The sequence below is a fragment of the Carassius gibelio genome, chromosome A11, assembly GCF_023724105.1.
Source record: "Carassius gibelio isolate Cgi1373 ecotype wild population from Czech Republic chromosome A11, carGib1.2-hapl.c, whole genome shotgun sequence".
NCBI lineage: Eukaryota > Metazoa > Chordata > Actinopteri > Cypriniformes > Cyprinidae > Carassius > Carassius gibelio.
In genome coordinates this window covers 17,905,988-17,927,786 of record NC_068381.1, presented here as the reverse complement: position 1 = coordinate 17,927,786, position 21,799 = coordinate 17,905,988, and the positions used below count along the sequence as shown (strand labels likewise).

The following is a 21,799-nucleotide window of genomic DNA, read 5'->3' as shown; positions in this document are numbered from 1 at the left end:
TTTGGGACAGCGAAATAGGAGACGTAATCATTCTCTCTATCCAAACGATCACTAAAACTCAGGTCTTCCCCAGCAGGCGTGTTCAGGACAGGGTCTGTGTTTAATGTGACCCCGTGACCCCCTTTATTCACCAGCTCCTGCAACAGAGAGCAAATCCTTTAACCCCGGGGTGTGACACTCAACCTTTGCCACAGCTGCAGTCAGCTGGCCCGGGCGACACTGAAAGACATGGATCAGTGAAAAGAGAAGACAAACGTGCGAGTCAGGCTCCTCTGACCTCTCTCTCTCTCTCTATTGTGTGTCTCTCCCTTCCCCCTGTTTCTATTGTGAGAGCGATCGTGAGGCTGAATCTTCAGGAAGAGCAATCCGCGCTGGGAGTGACACACACACACACACACACACACACACACACACTCATTTTCTGTGATCTCTGTTTTTCTGCGACTTTTACATTTAAATGATTATGCATCTGCTTTGATCGTAAAGAGGGAATGGTCTCCAGAGGTCAGAGTTGCGACGCAGTGTTATTTCCGTGTCATTGAGATACTATAATAGTACTTTAAATTATATATATATATATATATATATATATATATATATATATATATTTATTTATTTATTTATTTTTTAGTTAAATTATTTTTAATGAGTTCTTGTCTTTTTTTATATAAGTTTTGTTGTTTTTAGGGTATGTTTTGACATCAGTGATGTACTAAAAATTCATTTTATTTTCCTTTTTATTGTAGAAAAGTTTTGACAAAACGATCCCTGTTGACAGGAATCTGCGTATAAAAAACAAAACAAACAAAAAAAACCCGCTGTTTTATTATGCATGCCAGGCCAGTAGTTGGCGATGTCACTTTGTACAGAAACACTGTGGCGTCTGCTCACATACTGTATACATTATATACTTTACCTTATACGTATTGTGCACAATAAAGTATATTTCATTTCAAGTTATTTTAGTACAGCAAAATAAACTAAATGAAAATGTCAAATGTCACCTTGCTGAAATGTTTTATACATACATACTATGTGTGTGTTGTGTGTGTGTGTGTATTTAGTTTTAGTTAACTGTAGCGATCTCCATCGATACATATTAGATCAATTTTGAATTGTGATATGGACAAAACTGACAGTATTTTTTTGCTTTCATTCAGCAAACTACCAGTTCACTGTCAAAACTGCAATGAGGCCTGTTTAATTCATCATGTAAAAAACAACTTTACAATTGTTATTAAAATGACAATATTTTATATTATACGAAAATTACAAAATGAGCTTGCAATATTTATCATACACATAGCTGTACACCTTAAGAAATTAATAATACTTAAAAGCAAATATTTGTATAATACTGATAGTGAGTTATATCAGTAATGGCCTAGAAAAAGCTGGCCTGTCCCAAAACCCAGATGTTGCATCTTTTACAGTAAATTTAGTTGCAATTGTATATGCTCAGGGTTTCTAAACCAGTACTTACCCAACCTCTCACTCAAAATCAACATTAGCTTCAGAAATGTTTGTCAATGAAATGACAGTAAGAAGGATTGTCTGTTAGAGTATGGTCTCCTCTCTCTTCCACTCCATAGCTTCCAGCGTAGCACTTAGCTCGGCCTCTTCTTTAGCATGACGTTCGCTCATGACGGCGATTTGCTTCTCCAGTCGCCACAGCTGCTCCTGGTGCTTCTTTCGGGAGCTTCTGGAGGTACTTGAGACTTTACTGTTGGAAAAAAAACATATTGTAATTATTCTAGCATACATGGGTTTAGGTGTACACCGATAATGTTAATGCTAACTTGTAACGATTGTAATCGGTCTTAAATGGTTAATCACAATTATTTTGCACAACAATAAAATCACATCATCAACTTGCATAGTTTGCTTGCAGATTGAGTAGACAAAACAGACTAGCTATATTACCACTAAACTCCAGCTTACGTGTGTTTCAGCTAATAAACCTTTTCCGTAATGCCAGGTTATGAAGACTAAGAAACCCATTGGGCAGAAAGCATATTGATTTATGGAAAAAGCTCTGATTGGGGGATTTAAAGCGTTGGCATCTGGCAACCCCTACCACAAAAGCTTGTGGACTCATTTTACCAATGCAAGATAATGCAAATGGCAAATTAAAATATCTTTTTAGGATAAATAAACATCACAAATGATTATGTTTAAACGGATAATTTTTTCAAGTTTTGCTTTTCTCTTTGAAGTGTCACAAGCTGTTTCTGCATAGATTGTTTTTAAAATCCTAAAGTTGCCAAGACTAAAGTCTAAAACCCAAAGAGATATTCTTTCTATAAGTTTAGACTCGTCCACACCCTCCTAAAAACACCTTGTTTAAACACGCCCCCACATGTCTATGTCACTATGTGGGGAGATTTGCATAACACCGCCCAAATGTTCACGCAATGAAAGAAGGCGTAACTTTGATTCTCGATGTAGTATTGTTGTTGCCGCCGCCATGTCTTGGAGATGGTTTGTGTGTCGATGTGAAAGCAAAACTACTTTGTTTGGCCTTTCGAAAAAAGACGAAACTAGAAATCAGTGGTTAAATTGTATCTACCAAGCTATTCCAGAACAGTTCAACCCAAATATTCAGATATATGCTGCACATTTTTTGGAGGACTGTTTCGTGGGAGAGTAGTCTACGATGCCGGCTGTGCTCAAAGGCTGTTTCTATAAAGTGGGGCAATAACAACTTTGCAGGAACAGTCTGCCGCTTCTGACTCACAGTCTGTAAGTATGTTTTCATATGTAAAGGATTTGCCACTGATGATTCAAACACAAGTTTTGAGCAATGTAGAGCTTGTTGTTTGTCATTTCCTCGATTAAAAACGCAGACATGTGTTTTGTTTATGCAGCGTTATACGCAACACGTAAAAAGACAGTATGAGTCATTATAATCAGTAATTATGTCCCCACTGGATGCAACAAATGCCTCATTTGTAATCGGTTTTATTGTTTTTGTCTCGTCACATTGGGAGACAGCATCACAGCGTTAAGGATTGTAATATTTCTGTCACACGCTTGAGGTATTCGGCCAATCACAAAGCACCGGATAGCTGACCAATCAGAGCACACCTCGCTTTTCAGACCGATGAGCTTTGTAAAAATCAATGCGTTTTCAAAACGGCGGGGGATAGAGGAGGAACAATGTACAATACGTGGAAAATAATGTTTTTTAACCTTAAACCACGTGAACACATTGCATCACACCAAATACACAAAATAATGTTCTTTTTTGCAGCGTCATATGACCCCTTTAAGAAATCGAGAGCAGCAGAAGTTATGATCAAACTGAAAATACAATTCATCTGAACTGAACAACACTGAATTGACTTGAGTTTAATAATGACACTACGGTCTTTCAGAGCTGCTTTACAGCAGAATCTGAACTGTCTTCAAAGTGGAGTTTCCATAATAACTGATTCTGCGATTTTACTATTTATCTCTATGAAGCTGCTTTGACACAATTGGTATTATATAAAAGTGATTTGACAGCTCGCCTCTTGGGGTAGCTTGGGACTGTGGGGCTTTAAGTGTAAGTGGTGTGGTCATGTGACTATATAAGTTGTTACTATGACAATCATGTGACTGCAGACACTCTACTTCTTATGCTAATGAAAGTGTTGTGATGTAGTTTGGGATTACTTGTGGTAGCGGGAGAGGCGTGCAATCTCCTCTCTGTTGATCCTCCTCTGAGTGGTGCTGTCTGTGATCGCCGAGTCCAGCGACTCACGTAGAGCCGCCACTCTCTTCCTCAGTGACTGTTCCCTGCAACAGGAAGTAGAACCTCCACTGATCGACTCTTCTTCATGAGTGTCTGATGGGCTCTGATGTTTTCTCCTACCTTTGCAGAGTTGCTTGTAGTTCTCTTAGGATAGAGTGATTCCGAGGACCAGGTATTCCCCCTCCACCTTCTAGTTTTGCCAGATTTTCAGCAATTCTCTACAACCGAGAGCAGGCATAACACTTTTCAGTTCTGAAGCTTTATGAAAGCAAAAGGAGTAGTTCGACACATTGTGACTCATGACTTTCTGTTGACCATCACAGCCAGTGTTGGACGACTGGTATCAGTATGTTATTAAAATGTAGGTATTGACTTGGTACAGAAGTGGCTGTATTTCTGACAACACTAGGTCACACATTTCAAAGCACCTGCTGGGTGGCTCTCCTCTCCCCGAGCTCATCTCGCAGACTGTCCAGGATCAGAGCACCAGCTGAATCCTGAGCACTCTGGACCATCAGTGCCAGGTCCAAACACCGCCGCTCTTTCTCCAGGAGCCGGAGATTCCCACGCATCTCTGACATCTCCTCCTGAGCAAAATTAAATCAGGAAATGAGAAATCCTGGTGAAACTGTATTGCATTACACGCATAACATATATGAGTGCAACCCTTGTGGGGACATTTTTGTATTTTTCTTTTTGATCATTTTGCCGGTTTTAATGCAAAAAGCATTCATTTTGTGAAAATGTTGGAATTTTTATATTTCACACTCATTTCCTTTCATAAATCTGGGATATGTATGCAAGATCTGTGTATTTTTATACCTAAAGGACAAAAATGTCCCCATTGAAACCCATGAACACCTATATTTAATCGGTGCTCTTATGCATTCTTTGGTAATAGGCTTTGATTCTGTTATTAAGGTGTCAGATTTTTTGAAAATGCTTTTTTTCCACCTGTTTACTCAATTTCTGAGGTTTTCCTATGGTTTAGTTTTTTGTCGTTGTTTTTATAATGCATCAAAATGAATGTTGTTGCTTATCATTGACAAATCCAAGACAGTAATATTCCAAAAATAATCTGAATTTAAAATAAGGGGGGGAAAAGCTGTGGCATTATGTAAACAAACTGACATTTAAAGGATTAAAATCCTGATAATATATCATATTTTATGACCGATTTTTGACATATACATATTTTCATCCTCTAACACACACCAGGTTTAAAACTGGTTCTGACTATATAAAATATCATGTGGCTCACCCTGACTGTCACCAGCTCATACAGCAAAGCTGCTTTCTCCTCTTTGGTGTTTTTGGAAAGTGAACTGGCACGACCTCTGACCCCTGCGAGTGTGCCAGTGTCAGGACTGATCTTGCCCTCTCCTGCTTCGCCCTGCTGCGGGATACAAACAGCGGCCCTGTCCTGCTTCAGCCTGGAGATCCTTTGCAGAATTACACCAGCCTTGTCCTCAAACTGCTTTTCTGACAAGCTGCAGTTCACGGAAAAAGAGAGAGAAAGAGTGAGAGAGGCTTTTCAGATCTAAGACCATGTCAGATAATGTCATTATCAGACCAAATTAAGTGGATTGAACAATTGGTTTGGAAAGGTAATTGCATGTTACTGTAAATCCGTGTAATTAATCTAATTAGGACTGAAATAACCTGAGATACTTGCTCTCAGAATCAAGCTGCAAACCAATCATGCCAGTGGTGTGCAGATGAGAAAGAAACAAAAAGATTATAAAATAGCTTCATTTTTTCAATTAAGCTTAAAAGATAGATAATTTAGCTAAATGGTAACATTTACATACACTCTCAAACGGTAACAAGTAACAAATGTAACAAAGGCTGATGTCTTATCGAAGTCGAATTTTAAGACATGGTGGTGTCCCAATACTCACATGCATTATTTTTCCAACTCAAAATCATGTATTTACTCATAAAGTGTCAAAGTACTTTTAGTACATAGCAGAAGAATGGAATCGGGATACAGCCCACAATTTTCTATGCACTAACCTTAATATTGTATGCCATAGTATTGTTGGCTACATGGGACGTATAGAAAACAAACTGAGGATCAGCCTTTGATATCTCTGTCTAATTAAGGCTCTGTCCCAAATGCCACCCTAAGCTAATGAGATCCTTCTCTAAAAACTTTGATGACATAATACAGCACCTCAAAGTCTTGTGGACATCATGAACATGCAAGCGTGACACTCAACAAGTGATCAAATAATTGTCAAATCCAGCATAAGGGACTGTATATAAAGCATTAACCTGTATGGTCTGGTCTCAGCAGTGCCCTCTGGTGGACTGGAGGATGTCTCGCCTTTGTACAAGATCTCATCTGTTGACTTTGCGAGGTCAGACTTTGGTGTGCTAATTGTTTCTGTAAGAAAACAACACTACTGTATTTAATTGTGTGCGGTTGTACTTTCATGAGCTGTAACTCAAAGAGTGTGCAGCACCTGTATTTTGTTGTTTCCTGGCTTCGCACAGGGACAGTAGGTCTCTGTAAGCCTCCTCACACTCCTCACTGTCAATCAAAGAGCCATTATCAGCATACCACTCACACACACACACACACACACACACACACACACACCTGCCAATCTTGGACGACAAAGGTCAAGGTTTCCAATGTCAGAAAGAATCAAGAAAACACTTTCAGGATCAGTTTTAGAAACCATCATGGATTATACAAGAGGCTAAGCGCTGATCCTGTCTCGGTGGTGATTTTATGCTCATGTGCTGTGGTGTGAAACAGAGGTTAAGACAGCAGCACACCAGTACGCCAGAGCCATGTGTAGAGCCGAGCTGTCTGCCTCCTGCCGGCTCAGACTCATGCTCAGCTGCTCCGATTCTCCTTTCCTTTTGACCAGCGCTGCATTCAGACGCTCATTCCGAGCCTTCAGTCGCTCCAGACACCTGCTCAGAGAAAACACACCACTAAGAAGAGATTCAACAGTTTCAGCATTCAAACAATATTCAATCATTAGGGTTGAGGAAACCAATCAAACAAATTTTAGAAACTTCACCTAACCATAACTCTAACCCTAACCCTAACCCTTTTCTCAAGAGAAACAAACATAAATAGTTTACTGGATGTACTGTATGTTTACAAAGTAATCCACTATTTTGTAGAAGGGGGTCAATTTTACACTGAGATTTGAAGCCAAATAACAGGGTGTTGAAATGACTTTAGAAATATGCTGGCATCATTATTTATTTTTGCACAGAGACTGGTGGGTCTATTAGTAAAATCTGTTGACTTTAGCAATCTTTGCTTGTGTTTTTTCCCGAAATGTGCATGCCTGCAACTCAAGACTTATCAAAGACATCTTCATGCCCTTTTAGACTTTAGTTCTATCTTCATTTTTAAAGCCCCGATGGTTCATTTCAGAGCTATAGGGATATCTTTGTAGCAAATTGTTGAATTGGACACATTTTCAGAGGTTAAAAACCAAATGTGGGTCACTTTGCATACAGATGATACTTTTTTCTTTTAAATATAGTTTTCTGTAAAACAAATAATGCTGAAACTAAAAATGTATCTTGTTTCACTCTATAAAAACTTACAAAAGCAAATGTCTGAGTGCCATAAATATTATTTTTCCAAAGTCATGCCTGCAACTCTAGGAGTATTGAAGTTATTTTTATATGCTTTTAGATTCTAGTTCTTAAACATTCCATTTCAATTTTAATTTTAAGGCCCTGTATGGTTCAATCTTAGAGACATGGGGATGTCTACATTGTTGAATATTACGATTTTCAATGGTCGTAAACCAAATGTAGCTGTAACGATGAGTCAGAGACGTTCGGATACATTTGCAGTATATTTAATAAGAGAATGGTTATACAGGCAGAGATCGTAGAACAGTGTCAGGTATGTCAGGGATATCCAGAATCAGTAACAGTAACAAGCAGAGGTCGGGGCAGGCGGCAGAGAATCAGAGTCGGTATAAACAATCCAAGATCAGACACGGAAGGAACAAACACAGGGAAAACACTCGGAAATGCTAGAAAGAACTAAACAAGACTTCGCAATGATTGAGAGTCCAAACACAGTTTATATAGGGGAGTGGTAATGGGGAACACCTGGTTGTGATTAGCCCTAAGCACTGGATTATGGGAAATGGAGTTGGGAATGGAAATAGAAGATGCCAGAGTCCTGAGTGGAGTGCCCTCTATAGGACTTCATGGGCACTTCAGCTGATGATCGTGACAGTACCTCACTTTGCATACAGATGATACTTAAAGCTGCAGTCGGTAACTTTTGACGCTCTAGCGGTTAATAAACAGAACTGCTTGCATGTTGCGGAAGAACATCGTAGCCGGAACTACTTCTCTCTGTTTATGTCTATGAAGAATCACAAAGGTACTGGGTTACTCCGCTGCGGTACCCCCGAAGCAATCTAAAATAGTCCGAATATAAACACTTATTATAGGTGCACCCTAGTGATTCAGGACAAGCTAAAAACATGGTTTGGAAAATGGATTCATGGTGTACTCGCTTATTATATACAGTTTTCTACATTTTGAACACAAACAAAGTTACGGCCCGCAGCTCTGATTGGTTGTTTCTTACCGGGAGCGATGGATTTCTGCAAATGGCAATAGGACACTGGGAGGAGCCAGAGGAGCTTGATTTTTTCACAGATTATCTGTCTCATATTCTACTGTCAGGACATAATGACAGGTTTAACAAATATGTAAAAAATATATTTTTTAAAAAGTTACCTACTGCAGCTTTAATGTATATAAAGAAGAATGTCTGAAGAACGAATAATGTTCTAAGTAGGAATGTATCTTGTTTCCATCTATCAAAACAGTTGCATATAATATACCTGTCTAGATGTGCTAAAATACACTTAAATGGTGAAGTTGAGGCACAATAACTTGCTCTCAGTAAGATTCTATATTTGAATCAGTTTCAGGAATATTTGGACGACAGGATTTTGTTCATTTTTACTGCTTCTGAAGCCACCAAGAGTTCAAATCAACCAGTTAACAACCATTTTGAGATGACAGGAGATTGAGAAAGGAGGGAATGGAAAGACCGACTCAAACTTGTCAACCACAGCTCAGTATTTTAAGGTGGTGTTGTCTTTGGATGCAGATCATGGTCAGTGTATATATAGTCAATATAGAGTATAACCCATTTGATCTCTCACCTCTGCAGCTTATCGATCTCAGCTTGAAGCACAGAATCGACAGTGCAGGGAGACGGAGGGGAGTCCGGCCTGAAGCCGCTTGGGAGTTTGCGGGACAGCAGAGGGGATCCAGGATACGGAGGAGAGGAAAAGCAAGGGCTCGAAGTTCGACTGGAGGACAAAGATGGACTAACAGGAGGAGAACGACTCACTCCATACAGCCATTTCCTCTTCAGGTCCACTACCTGCCAAAACATGAGTGCTTATGAGATTATAATTATATATCTGAATTGTGTTTTAATGCCTAATGAACATTGTTTCATTAAATCTTTAGTTAAGGAATTTAGTTTTGACTTATCAGCTGATCTATCTATATATATATCATTGTAAACGTATTTAACTTACTTCAGTGTTGACCCAACAGCACATTATTTATGATTGCTAAAAATGCACTATATAACAATTAAAGCTACTCTTTAAAATGAATCAGAATATATATATTTATTTTTATTTTATATTATTCAATATTAACAATATAAATAATATTATTACTCTGAGGTGTGCCTCTGATATACAATGTTTATTTTATTATTTTATCTAATTTTATTGCAGTGGCATATGGACTTTAAAATATGAAATAATATTCTAATATAATTATATGAAGACATATTTTAATGTTTTATATGCCTATATATGGCACTATTAATTAATATCCTATGCTACACAGTGATTTTACAGTTGTTATTAAAATAATGAATTTATCATGATTATTCTTCAGTTCATTATGTAGAAAAAGTATTTTTTAAATATATGTTGATGATGATGATGATGGTGGTGGTGGTGGTGATTATTATTATTAAATAAGTTATCAAAAAAAAACTTTTTAGATGTTTGCACTCCATCATGAAGAAAATCCATAAAAGTTTATTTATTTATTTATTATTATTTTAATGTTCTCCCAACATCCATATTTACTTTCAAGCTTACACACACACAAAACCTCATCAAAACGAAATGTGGCAAAACACTACTAATGATTTTTTTATTTTAACTATCATTAAGAAGAATTTTTATTATCATCCAAATCATTATGTTATTATAACAACAAAAGTATTGTTTTTATCATTATTGACAATAATTAAATCACTTGTTGATATACTAATTCTATCATTTTGTAATATATTTTTAAGGATTCACTAAATGTCTATTTATGGCACTATTAATTGATGCCAACTTTACAGTAGATCTATAGTAGTAAATGATTTTTATGATTGAAAATGTAAACATTTGTTCTGTTAATGATTGATTAGGACTCTCCCAAATCAACCTTTTCCTGTAGCCACTTTTTCTCCTCCTCAAGATCCGTCAGCGTTCTTTCGGCTCCCACGAGCTCTCCCTGTCGGCTCTTCAAGCAGGCGCTGAGGTCCTGGTTGTGTTTATAGAGAGAGAGGACATCTCTCTGATACTGACGTCTCTCATCAGGGGGCAGAGCAGAGGGGTATGAGATCCCCAAATCCCTCTCCATCTCCTCCAGCACCTGGGGCAGATCACACACATCATTCAGAGCTGAAGGAAGTTCAGGTGCACACACATCGGGACGGGAGCTACATCAGCACCTGTGTGGCCTGGACCCATCTCTCGCGGGCTGCAGAGAGATGCTTCGCCCGGATGGTCTCCGCGTCCTGAGTCTGCGGCCTGAGCATGTTCCTCCCCTGACCACTGGAGGCCTCAAGAGCAGACACTACCCTCTGAAGCTCCTGCCAAAGCTCACTGCTGCCCCCTGTGCAAAAACCAAGTTATGCAGTATAATAATTATTCAGATACACTTAATAAAACTAAACATTAAAGCAAAATATTAGGGAAAATGTGATAAAACACCATTAATGATGTTTATTATTAAATACAACATTTATATTTGTATCAATAATTGTAATTATTAATTAGTTATGAGCCAAGTTCTTGCTTGGATACATTTTTGATTTATTATTTTATTACTGAATTACATTTATCATTCATCATTCTTTAGTTTATTCTGTAGAAAGTTTTTTTTTTTTTAAGATGATGATTTTGATTAAATAAATTTTCCATAAAGAGCTATTTAGGTGTTTTCACTTCATTATGAGGAAAACTCAATTCATTGAAATTATGATATTATTATATACATTCTTAAAAAAAAACTCATCAAAAGAAAATGTGGCAAAACACCCCTAATGACATTGAACCTTGTTAGTATTAACATTTAGTGATAATAACATTAATGATAATTATTATTATAAAATAAGTATGATATAAAAATTATGCTAATTATTCTATTATTAAAACGAGAAAAATATTATTATTATTATGGGAATGATTAATTCTACTACTACTACTACTAATAATAATAAATATCATTTAAGATACAGGTATTCCATTATGACAGCAAGTTATAAATTACTATGTATTTGTTTTTTAGTATTACAAGTCCCTCCTGACTTCATCCATATTCATTCTCACAAAAAAACAAACAAACAAACAAAAAAAAAAAAAGTTCATGGTAAAACACCACATAGTTGTGTTGAACATTAAGCATTTTTATGAGCAAATCTTTTATGATTATTATTTTAATATTAAAACAAAAGTATTATTATTATTATTATTATTAAAAACAAGAATAATATCATCATCATGATAAATAAAAAATAACTTCTTAGTTGTTTGCACACCATTATGAACACAACTCATAGATTACTTAAGTTTTTTATTTTTAGTGTTTTATTTCTTCCTAACATAAAAAGGTATACAATTTCTCAGGAGTCTTAATTTAGAAAAACATGCTTGCATGTGTAAATGTCATAATGTGCCCAGAGAAAGTTTAATAAGTAGCTTTGCATTTGGAAACAAAAGTCTGGCAGAACCAAAAGTGCAGTAAATAGCAGGCTGTCGGTTCAGACACAGCATTTACTGTGATGGATGATGAGGCATTGTATAAACACAACATGCCTTCTGTGTCCCTGCAGACGTTCTTGGACTGTACAGATGCTGTGCCAGCGTCCACCACTGTGAGGATCGAACCCTGCTGCGGGGCGCTCCCACTGACCCGGACTGGACTCTCAGACGCTTTCATCTCTCTGTGAGAACACAGACCTTTTCACATACTGTACAGAAAAATATGTATATATTTAGTTTGCGATTGTTGGAGGCAGGGGTTACCGTGATATTTGTAGGGAGTCCATTTTTCTGTTGAGGTCAGAAATGATCTTCAGTAAAGTGTTGACCTCCGTCTCACACTGCGCCAGTTCAGAGTCCACTGACACCAGACTGTCCGAGCTCTGCTGGAACTTGACACTTATGTGAAATATTGCAAGAAAATGTGCAAAACCAGTCTTCATTTTAGATCAGACTAGAGTTCTGTTGGGATGACACTCTACAAGGGCCCAAAAAGTCTTTAAACACTTTCATTAGATACAAAAAGGGCTTTTCACAGTTCAAATAGTTAACCCTGGGTCATTTTTAAGTTAAGGTAAAGGGAATCCTATAAAGGTGAGAGTGAAAAATACTCTTCTTCACTCTAGTCCACCTGTTTTCTATTACAGTTTGAGAGTTGGGAGGCTGGGGAATGTCACGGTTTTCTCTACTACACACATACAGCAGCAGCACGATAAAACATACCATCATCACATCATACTCCGGTCTTTACGACAACCCATCAAAATAAAAGTCCAGTTTAACTGAAATTTTGACAGAATATATTACTGTTGCAAAGTAGAATGTACTAAACAAAAGAAAAATTAATTGTTACAATTAGCCTGTTACTAGCATATTGCTGGCATGATTAGCATGTTGTTAGCATGATTAACAAGTAACTAGCATGTTGGTAGCATGACTAACAATAGACTAGCATGTTGCTAGCATGATTAGCATTCTACCAGCACGTTTTTAGCATGATTAGCAAGTTGCTAGCATGATTACCTTGCAACAAGCATGTCGCTCGCATGATTAACAAGTTACTAGCATATCACTAGTGATTATCAAGTAACTAGCATGCTGTTAGCATGATTAGCATGTCGCTAGCATGATTAGCAAGTTACTAGCATGTCACTAGTGATTTTCAAGTAACTAGCAGGCTGTTAGCATGATTAGCATGTTGATAGCATTATTAGCAAGTTACTAGCATGTCACTAGCATGATTAGCATGCTACTAGCATGTTGCTAGGATGATAAGCAAGTAACTAGCATGTTGCTAGCATGATTAGAAAGTAACTAGCATGTCGTTAGCATGATTAACATGCTACTAGCTAGGGCTGGGCGATATATCTAATGATATGATCATGCGTATCTAGTCAGTAAATCTGGTTCCGTGATTATCGCCATCACCTGCTTATAATTGGAGCCGCATTTAATAGACAGAGCCGTAGATCACTTACCAGCTACACAATATCGCGTTCATTATCCTAGATGAATCGCCTTCGATAATGAACGCGATATTGTGTAGCTGGTAAGTGGCAAGTTACTAGTATGTTGCTAGTATGATTGGGAAGTTACTAGCATGTTGCTAGCATTATTAACAAGTAACTAGTATGTCGCTAGCATGATTGGGAAGTTACTAGCATGTTGCTAGCCTGTTTCCGTGACTGTCCAAAGCGTGTGAAAATGAGGCCTTTGATTGGATGTCTGTTGCTGAAACATTCTAACATGACGTGGTTCCTGCACAGTTTAGCTCTGCAGTGTAGGATTAACACCACTGCTCCGGAGCAGGCTTTCGTAACTTGGGGTTAAGTGCAGTGTGAAAAGCCCTCAAGTGGCATCTACAAACAAATGATGCTTACGCTTTCTCAGAACTAAATTCACTATTTGCAATGTCATTTAAATATCACTTGATTTTTATTACATGTGTGAACAAGAGCTGACACTGAACATTAACAGCTAGACAGAATCCAAATAGTATGTAGTCTTCATTTTGAACGTATATCTATTGTTGTATAATCTAAAATCTTTTTTCTCTCTCTTTATACATAGAAACAAACTCATGATGATGCCATATCAAACAATATGGGTTGTTTTCCACATCACCCTTTTGTTCAGAGGGGAGGAAAAGGAGGAAACAGGCACATCCTGAAACTGCTCTTCCTGCTGCTGCTGCATGATGTCGCTCATTGTGAGAAAAGAAACTCTCAAACTGTTGTTCTCAGCATTCAGTTATAAATATAATCTAACTACATGGTTTCAGGACCTCGCTTGCTGAAGATCTGCCAGGCATTGAGGTTGGTTTGAAAGTGGTGACTGTTATAAGTTCTCAGCACTGCTACAAATTACATTTTGCGACTAAAGCTCTCTTGATTTCTGCTGAAGTATGCTCTATGTTCAATACTTAAAAAGCAATTCTGGTAAAACAGTCTACACTTTACAAAGTCGGTGTTTAAAACGAAGCTTAATTCAGTTTTTCTGTTTCAGATTGTGCATAATAAATCTCATCAGTGTTCCAGAAACTCACCTCCATGATTAGTCTGATCTGGTCTCAGGTAGTGAGTGTCCTCCTCAGCAGATGAATGAGTGTGCTCCAGTGTGATCCAGCTGAGTGTCTCCTCCTCTCTTCACTGGGCACGTGAAGGCAGCGCTGCATGAGAGCTTCAGCACTCCAGCTCGAACCCTGCTCTTCTCCACTTGACTGCCAAACCTGCTCCCGCTCTCAATCTCTTGATTGTCGTCTCCACCCACTGTCTTCTTAGATCTCTTCCTGTTTGGGTTATTTTTGACTCTCTATCTTTGTAGGAGATTATTTGATAAATCTTACTGTTTATAAATAAATGATTTATATTTTACATTTTAATCATCATATAAAGTGCTGTATTATTTGGTGACATGGTTTTTAGAAAAAATGTCCAGAAGACAATCATTGACACCCTACACAAGGAGAGTAAGCAACAAAATTTAATTGCCAAAGAAGCTGGCTGTTCACAGAGTGCTGTATCCAAGCATGTTAAAAGAAAGTTGAGTGGAAGGAATGGTTTTGGCACCTGCCCACATTGCCAAAAGCACCATAAGTTGGTTAAATGGTCATGGTGTTGATGAGCTTGACTGGCTAACAAACTCACCAGACCTGAACCCCAGAGAGAATCTATGGGCTATTGTCAAGAGGAAAATGAGAAACAAGAGACCAAAAAATGCAGATGACTTGAAGGTCACTGTCAAAGAGACCTGGGCTTCCAGACCACCTCAGCAGTGCCACAAACTGATCACCTCCATACCACACTGAATTGAGGCAATAGTTAAGCAAAAGGACCAAGTATTGAGTACATGTGCAGTAAATGAACATACTTTCCAGAAGGCCAACAATTCACTAAAACATTTTTTTAATTGGTTTTATGAAGTATTCTAATTTGCTGAGATTGTGAATTGGTGGTTTTTTGTTAAATGTGAGCCAAAATCATCAAAATTAAAAGAACCAAAGACTTAAACTTCTTCAGACTGTGTGCATTGATTTTATTTAATACACAAGATTCACAATTTGAGTTGAATTACTGAAATAAATGAACTTTTCCACAACATTTTAATTTATTGAGATGCACCAGTGAGTGTATGTATGTGTGTGTGTGTAAGAAACAATCGTTTAAACAAACTGTTATCAAATGTGTCACATTATATGATGACTTCATTTTCACTTTCACAGACAATACATTTCACAGTAGCCTGTTTTATTACATTGTAAATCATGAAATTTAAGCTTAGATATTATACACTTTTTCACTGCATATATTAAGGGAACTTTTCATCAACCAATTAAAAGGTCTTGATTGTTTTGCATTTTTACAGTCTTTTATAGTTAAAATGATAATAAATGTTTGCAGTAGGGTTTGTAATTCAGACATCCAGTTGACTGAACCAAATGGACCCTTGAGATACAATAAATATGTTTATATATCGTCATTTCATTATTCTTTCTCTGACATGTTTTCTATTCAATTCGTTTTTTGTATTTTTTGTTGAACTGATACAAGAGGAGAAGTTCGTTGCGCCTGAGCTGTAGAGCTGAAGCCGCAGTAAGTCTCCAGTCCGCTGGAGGCGCCACCGATCACAAACACTCTTCAGCACTCGACTCGAATGACAACAACACAGCTGCGAACGAGGAAGTGTCGCTGAATAATACTCTGAAATCAAATCTAGATCATTTCTCCTCAACTGAACTCATATTTTCATCCTTTGAATTTTAGTAAGTTATTAACCCATATTATTTCGCTACTCCGCTTGCGCTGTCTGTACTCTCTATCACGAATCACGAATATTGATTGACTGCTTTTGCTTTACAAACCAATATTTACAAACGTTTTTTACAAGCTTATCTAGGTTTAGGTTTTAAAAATTAAGCCTTTTCTTGTCGGTTTTTCCGAGTGTTCTTATTGAAATCATTTGACAATGTTTGCGTTTACTTACTTGTTATTCAGTCGCCTCTAAATCATTAAGTAAAAAGTATTCACAGTGTTTAGCATAGTTTTGTTTTTCTTCGTGTCATGGTGTAGTTTGCTTTAATGTGTGTCACTCTGAGGTTGTGATGGAGACCCCTGAGCCCGGCCAGGCCGATGGAGAGGAGCGGATGATGGAGCTGAGACCCAGGACCCGGTCCAATCCGGAGGGAGCAGAGGACCGGCGCAGCAGCACCCCGCCGCAGACGCAGCCGCAGCCGCAGCCGCAGCCGCAGCCGGCCGTGGGCAGCCGTGTGGAGGGAGAGGGAGAGGCGTCCAGCTCCGACAGCCCTCCGGCTCCTGCAGCTGTGACAGCCACGGCCAGCATCCCTGCCATGAAGGAGAGACCCAAAGCCCCTCAGCCGTCCGTGAGCCCCCAGATCCCCCCATCAGCTGAGTTACACCTGCGCGCACCACGAGTCAACTGTCCCGAGAAAGTGGTAGGTCTGTCAATAACTCCAGGACTTCAGGAAATGTGCATCTGACAGTCAGGTTTTCTCACAATATCCCTTTTTTTAAACAGATCATCTGTTTGGACCTTTCAGAGGAGATGTCGCTACAAAAACTAGAGTCGTTTAATGGGTACCTTCACAGTTTTTCAATTGAACCCATCACATATTTATGTATGTATTTTAAATACATTTTCTGTATTTCATGTTGTGCATTTGCAGGTCCAAGACGAACGCCTTAAATATTTCGCAGAAAATGATTGAGATGTTTGTGCGGACCAAGCACAAGATCGACAAAAGACATGAGTTTGCTCTGGTGGTGGTGAACGATGATGCCATGTGGGTGAGTACACTCTTGAATTAAAACACGCTGTGACTGAACGAATCTGTGTTTGAGTAGTTGACGGATTCGCTTTCTTTGTCTGGTTCTATTAATTGAATGAGAAGTATTTAAAAATAATTTAATTCTTTGAAAGCATATGTTTTATTATTTCATAGAAAATGTTTTAACAAAATTGTTTACTGACAGTGTTATTATTTATATACTATTATTGTACTCACACCTTTTTATTTATTTGCTTTTATTTTATATTTTATATTTTCATTTAATTTTTAGTTTTGACATTTCAATTTTTTTTCATATTTCTTAGTAGATTTAATTGAATTTGAATCTTTTTTTTTGTACTTATTTCAGTGAGATGTCAAGGCAACATGTTTAGTAGTTTTACATTTAAGTTTTTCATGTAATATATATATATATATATATATATATATATATATAATTTCAGGTTTATTTCAATTACCAAAACCAATTTTCTATTTAGTCTAGTTAACAATGAGAACACTGTTCACTGCTTATTATTGATATTATAGACAGAGACGATCATGACTGTGTGTCAAGGTCAATAAGTCTCTCTAAATATCAGATATAACGTTACGAATTTACAAAAACAATTTCAAATTTTTACCCTGAAGAAAAAATATATGTTTTCAAACGTATATATTTATATATGTATTCATTGTGCATGGAAAATATGATAAACAGCTTTTACTTGATGGTTACATCCAGCATTATTTAAAAAATTTTTTATTTCTATTACAGTATGCTATATTTTTTTACTTGCTTCTACTTCTTTAGTTTTCATTTCAACTTTACTTTTAAGTTTTATTAATTTAATATGCGTTTTTCATTTTTATAAATATTTATGTATTTGTAATTTTTGGTACTTCGATTTAAAACTTGATTTCAATTAGTTGCCGGAGCAAAATTTCAGATTTTCTGTCGTTTTTTTTAAATTTTTTGTTGACAAAAAGGTATAAATGTTTTACAAAACCATCTGAAACCAGCATGAATATGAAGAGTGCGTGTTAAAGAACCGAAATAACAGATACAGGACTGACGTAGAGCATCAGTGCTTGACATCTCTTTCACACACAGTTATCAGGATTCACGTCTGATCCGCGAGAGCTGTGCAGCTGTCTGTACGACCTGGAGACCAACGTCTGCGAGTCCTTCAGTATCCTTATTTAGAGAGTTAGGTTGGTTTTTTGAGACGCCAGGTCGGTCCAGATACACATTAATAAGGGATGCAGAGGAAGCGGTGAGAATGAATCATTTCCTTAACTTTTACCTGTAGATCTGGAAGATCTCCTCAATCTCATGTGAGTAGTTTTTATCTTCTGTGTTCAATAATTAGACTGCTATCGATTGAAATCCCTCCGTTAAGTTGTATTTTTTTCTTCTTTTGTAGTTTGCAGAAAATCGAACTTCCTCAGGTGGAGAACATTCAGACCATCCCGCCTCCTTTTGTGATCCGGACCCTCCTCCTCTTCAGCCGGCATGCTGGCATGCTTCAGTTCAACCCCTCTGATGCTGCCAAAGTGAGTTTGTTTGACACCTTACCACATTATTATGAGTCAATTACAGTGACTTCGAAATCTGGGGAAATTTTTCACAATCATGCAAAAAGTTGGATTCTTATAGGAATTGATGGACTTCACCTTGAAAGTAGGTTAAAATGCTTTTTATTTTAAGAAATATATATATTAAAATAAGTTTTTGGAAATAATTAAATAAATAAATAAAATTATACACTCATTAAAATTAAACTGATTTTTTAAAAATGAAAATAGTATGTTTTTCAAAACCAAATGAAATCTGTATGGACACAAAAAGACTTTATTGTTCATCTTTAAACAAAATTAATCCTTCAGAAATTTAGTTCGATACAGGGATGTTATAGTTAACTAAAACCATAAAAAAAGACATTTTCAATACTTGAAAGAATAATACATTTAGATTTTGTATAATCATAAAAAATAACTAATAACTAAAACTTTAATAAAAATTTATAAAACTATATAAACATTTATTTAAAAGAAAATGACAATAACACACTCTAAATGACTAAAACTTGACATAAAATTAACATGAAATGAGAAAATATTAACAAAAATACACTACTACCTTAATGATACTAAATGAACAGTGTTTTCCTCAAACGAGTTATGCTGCATATTCTCTTTCTTTCCAGAAAATGCTACAGTCTCCTTATTTCTTCTTTGATGTTGTGTATCTTCACAATGGAGCTGAAGAACAGACAGAAGACACTAGCTGGAAGGTTTGAGCGTCCTGTGATAAGTTATATCCGTTCAGTTTTATAAGAGATGCTGAAAGTCTGTGTGTGTCGTCAGGACGTGTACGCCTCCTTCAGCGAGCTGGACTCGAAGGGAATGTGTTACCGCTTCGAGGTGTCCCTGTGCGGTCCTGCTATTGAGCTGCACAACTGCATGGCCAAGCTGCTGTGCCACCCGCTGCAGAGACCCTTCCAGAGCCACGCGTCCTACAGTCTGCTGGAGGACGAAGACACGCAAGAGAACGAGGCCACTGTGTGACACTCACCTCTCCTGGATCCATAACCACAGACTGAAAACTGACCTGTGAACAACTGCATACATATACGGCCTTGTCCACTGTTTCTGTTCTTGAAATGCCTCTTTTATTACTTTAGAAAACTTCTGTTATCTTAATTTAGCACTGCAGCTGTAACCAGACCTAGCTTAAGACCCTGCTGTGGAAACGTTGATTAGAGCAAACCAATTAGTTTTGAGGATGTCAGCCATAAATGTTCTGGTTTCTGAAGACGTGGTGTGAAGGGAGAGATTCACAGATGAGCTCATGTGAATGATCCATTGGCTGGATCTTTAATGTGCTAATGGTTTAGTGAGAGCTCATATGGACAGCATCTAATAAATAATGTTTGCTCACTCATGTCAAATAAATGAAATATGAATACTCTGTGAGACTCACTTGCTACATGGGTGCCTCAAAAATGAACCAAAACTCATTATGGTCGATAAACAGTGTAACTGTGGACAAAATAGTTTTAAAAGAAAACCACAAGACATTTTCAATAAAAAAATAAAAATAAAAAAAAGCAATATTTACCACTATACTCTGATGTGTGGATATGTGCTACACTGCATTATTATATACTGTACCTAATGTATATCCTGTTAATAAAGTATTGGACAGGGCCAGTGAATTTAACATTTGGCTTTGACGCAAAAAAAAAAAAAACCTTGATGGGAAAATTAAAGCAGCAATGCAATTGTGACCACAAGAGGCTGCAGGAGTACAGCTGAAGAAAATAAATGTCATTCAACCGGAACCGTTTGTTATTTCTGAGAAGAAGAAGAGCTCGCTTTGTTATGATCTTTTGACCACAAACGCATGTGATTCTGTGTCCTGCTTTTGAGCAGCTCACAAGTTAACAAATATTAGTCAGAGGAGTGTTCATATTTTTTCTCCTTTATTGTGTTAATAATCATAAACCTCTTTATTTCTGATAAGTATTTTGTTCCAAACTGTAAACAAGGATGGAGGGAAACCATCGAGATGGTCAAGTCTCAGAGTTTGGAGAACCCGGATCTAAAGAATCGTTCGCGCCAACCCACGTGGAAAAATACTATAGTAATAATTTATAGTAAATACTGTAGTGTTTTTGAACCATGCTTTAGTAAATGGTTATAGTACTCGTAATATAATATATTACAGTATTTACAAAACTTTATAATGAATGCTACAGCATACTGTAGTATTAACTATATAGAACTGATAAACTGTAATAAATACTGTAGTATACTTTAGTTTTAACTACAGTAAACTTTACTGTATTGTAGTATAATATAAAATATTAACTTAGTACAGTATTGGGTAAAGTAGTTTGTTTATATTATTACAGTTGTTATATTACCACAGCAACTATAGAATTACCACAACAAATTAACTCAAGTTCTTTACTATATTATGGTACAAAAAAGTAAAATATATTTACTATAAATTACTATAGTATTTTTTCACGTGGGAATAAAGAATCTTTTTTTTTTTTTTAAGAATGATAATTAAGTGTACCCACAAATATGTTTTTTTTCTTTACCTAACATTAACTCACCCTCGTATTGTTCCAAACCTGTAAGAAATAATGCACAACTTATGTTTTCCAGAGAAGACAGTGAGTAAATAATGAGATTTTGGGTGAAATGGTCTTTAAAATGAAACTTTAAAATAAAAATAAAATTATGTCATCATTCACTCACCCTCAAGTTATTCCAAACCTGTATGAGTTACAGAAGATAATTTGAAGAATGTGAGTTAAAGAGTTGCTAGTATGAAAAAAAAATTGATAAATACTATAGAGGTCGATTTCTACCAGCAACTGTTTGGTTGAGTAAATGATGACAGAAATTTCATTTATGGGTGAACTATCACTTTAATATTTGATAGTGCTAAAAATGTGTGCAAAAATTCTTGGAGTAATGAATATCTGTTAAGCTCTTGCTCTAATGCCCTATATTAACCAAAGTTCATAGTCTTTATGCTGTCTTTTGCAGATTCAGCTTCCTGTTTTTGTCTTAAAGCTCGCTTGCGTTCTTTAAGGGAATTTTAAGAACTTTTAGTCCGTTTCAAAAACCCTCTGTAAATGACTTTCCGTTGAGGGTGGATTGGCAAGGAGACAATGG

The 21,799-nt window shown here is 36.8% G+C and overlaps 2 protein-coding genes across 6 annotated transcripts; one reads left to right on the top strand and one right to left on the bottom strand.

The window, feature by feature from the left end:
* Positions 1-808: 808 nt before the first annotated feature.
* On the bottom strand, positions 809-14,562 carry LOC128022561 (harmonin-binding protein USHBP1). Of its 5 annotated transcripts, none has more exons than XM_052610244.1 (14): positions 14,363-14,562; positions 12,082-12,216; positions 11,872-11,999; positions 10,506-10,669; positions 10,217-10,426; positions 8,911-9,134; positions 6,524-6,664; positions 6,205-6,272; positions 6,014-6,125; positions 4,998-5,226; positions 4,165-4,323; positions 3,857-3,954; positions 3,658-3,780; positions 809-1,723 (listed from the first exon to the last, which is right to left on the bottom strand). In XM_052610244.1, exons 2-14 carry the CDS (start codon positions 12,102-12,104, stop codon positions 1,558-1,560), a joined length of 1,845 nt encoding a protein of 614 aa, XP_052466204.1. In that variant the 5' UTR covers positions 12,105-12,216; positions 14,363-14,562; the 3' UTR covers positions 809-1,557. The 5 variants fall into 5 exon arrangements, with proteins under 5 accessions (XP_052466204.1, XP_052466202.1, XP_052466203.1 ...); XM_052610242.1 differs by having other exon boundaries at positions 12,082-12,209; XM_052610243.1 differs by having other exon boundaries at positions 12,082-12,200.
* Positions 14,563-15,918: 1,356 nt separating this feature from the next.
* babam1 (BRISC and BRCA1 A complex member 1) lies at positions 15,919-20,075 on the top strand. The gene is made up of 9 exons (XM_052610249.1): positions 15,919-16,078; positions 16,412-16,768; positions 16,852-16,910; positions 17,000-17,120; positions 18,216-18,294; positions 18,415-18,439; positions 18,529-18,658; positions 19,312-19,398; positions 19,472-20,075. The coding sequence occupies exons 2-9, from the start codon at positions 16,418-16,420 to the stop codon at positions 19,670-19,672; spliced, it is 1,053 nt and encodes a 350-aa protein (XP_052466209.1). The 5' UTR covers positions 15,919-16,078; positions 16,412-16,417; the 3' UTR covers positions 19,673-20,075.
* Positions 20,076-21,799: the final 1,724 nt, after the last annotated feature.

Excerpts from the sequence above, each read along its gene's own strand:
- LOC128022561 (XM_052610241.1), bottom strand. The coding sequence starts at position 12,260 with ATGAAGACTGGTTTTGCACATTTTCTTGCAATATTTCACATAAGTGTC. Across the intron at positions 10,427-10,505 it reads GATGGGTCCAGGCCACACAG|GTGCTGGAGGAGATGGAGAG; the intron begins GTGCTGATGTAG and ends GATCTGCCCCAG. Across the intron at positions 6,126-6,204 it reads CAGGAAACAACAAAATACAG|AAACAATTAGCACACCAAAG; the intron begins GTGCTGCACACT and ends GTTTTCTTACAG.
- babam1 (XM_052610249.1), top strand. The coding sequence starts at position 16,418 with ATGGAGACCCCTGAGCCCGGCCAGGCCGATGGAGAGGAGCGGATGATG. Across the intron at positions 18,295-18,414 it reads CAACGTCTGCGAGTCCTTCA|ATCTGGAAGATCTCCTCAAT; the intron begins GTATCCTTATTT and ends TTTTACCTGTAG. Across the intron at positions 18,659-19,311 it reads ACCCCTCTGATGCTGCCAAA|AAAATGCTACAGTCTCCTTA; the intron begins GTGAGTTTGTTT and ends CTTTCTTTCCAG.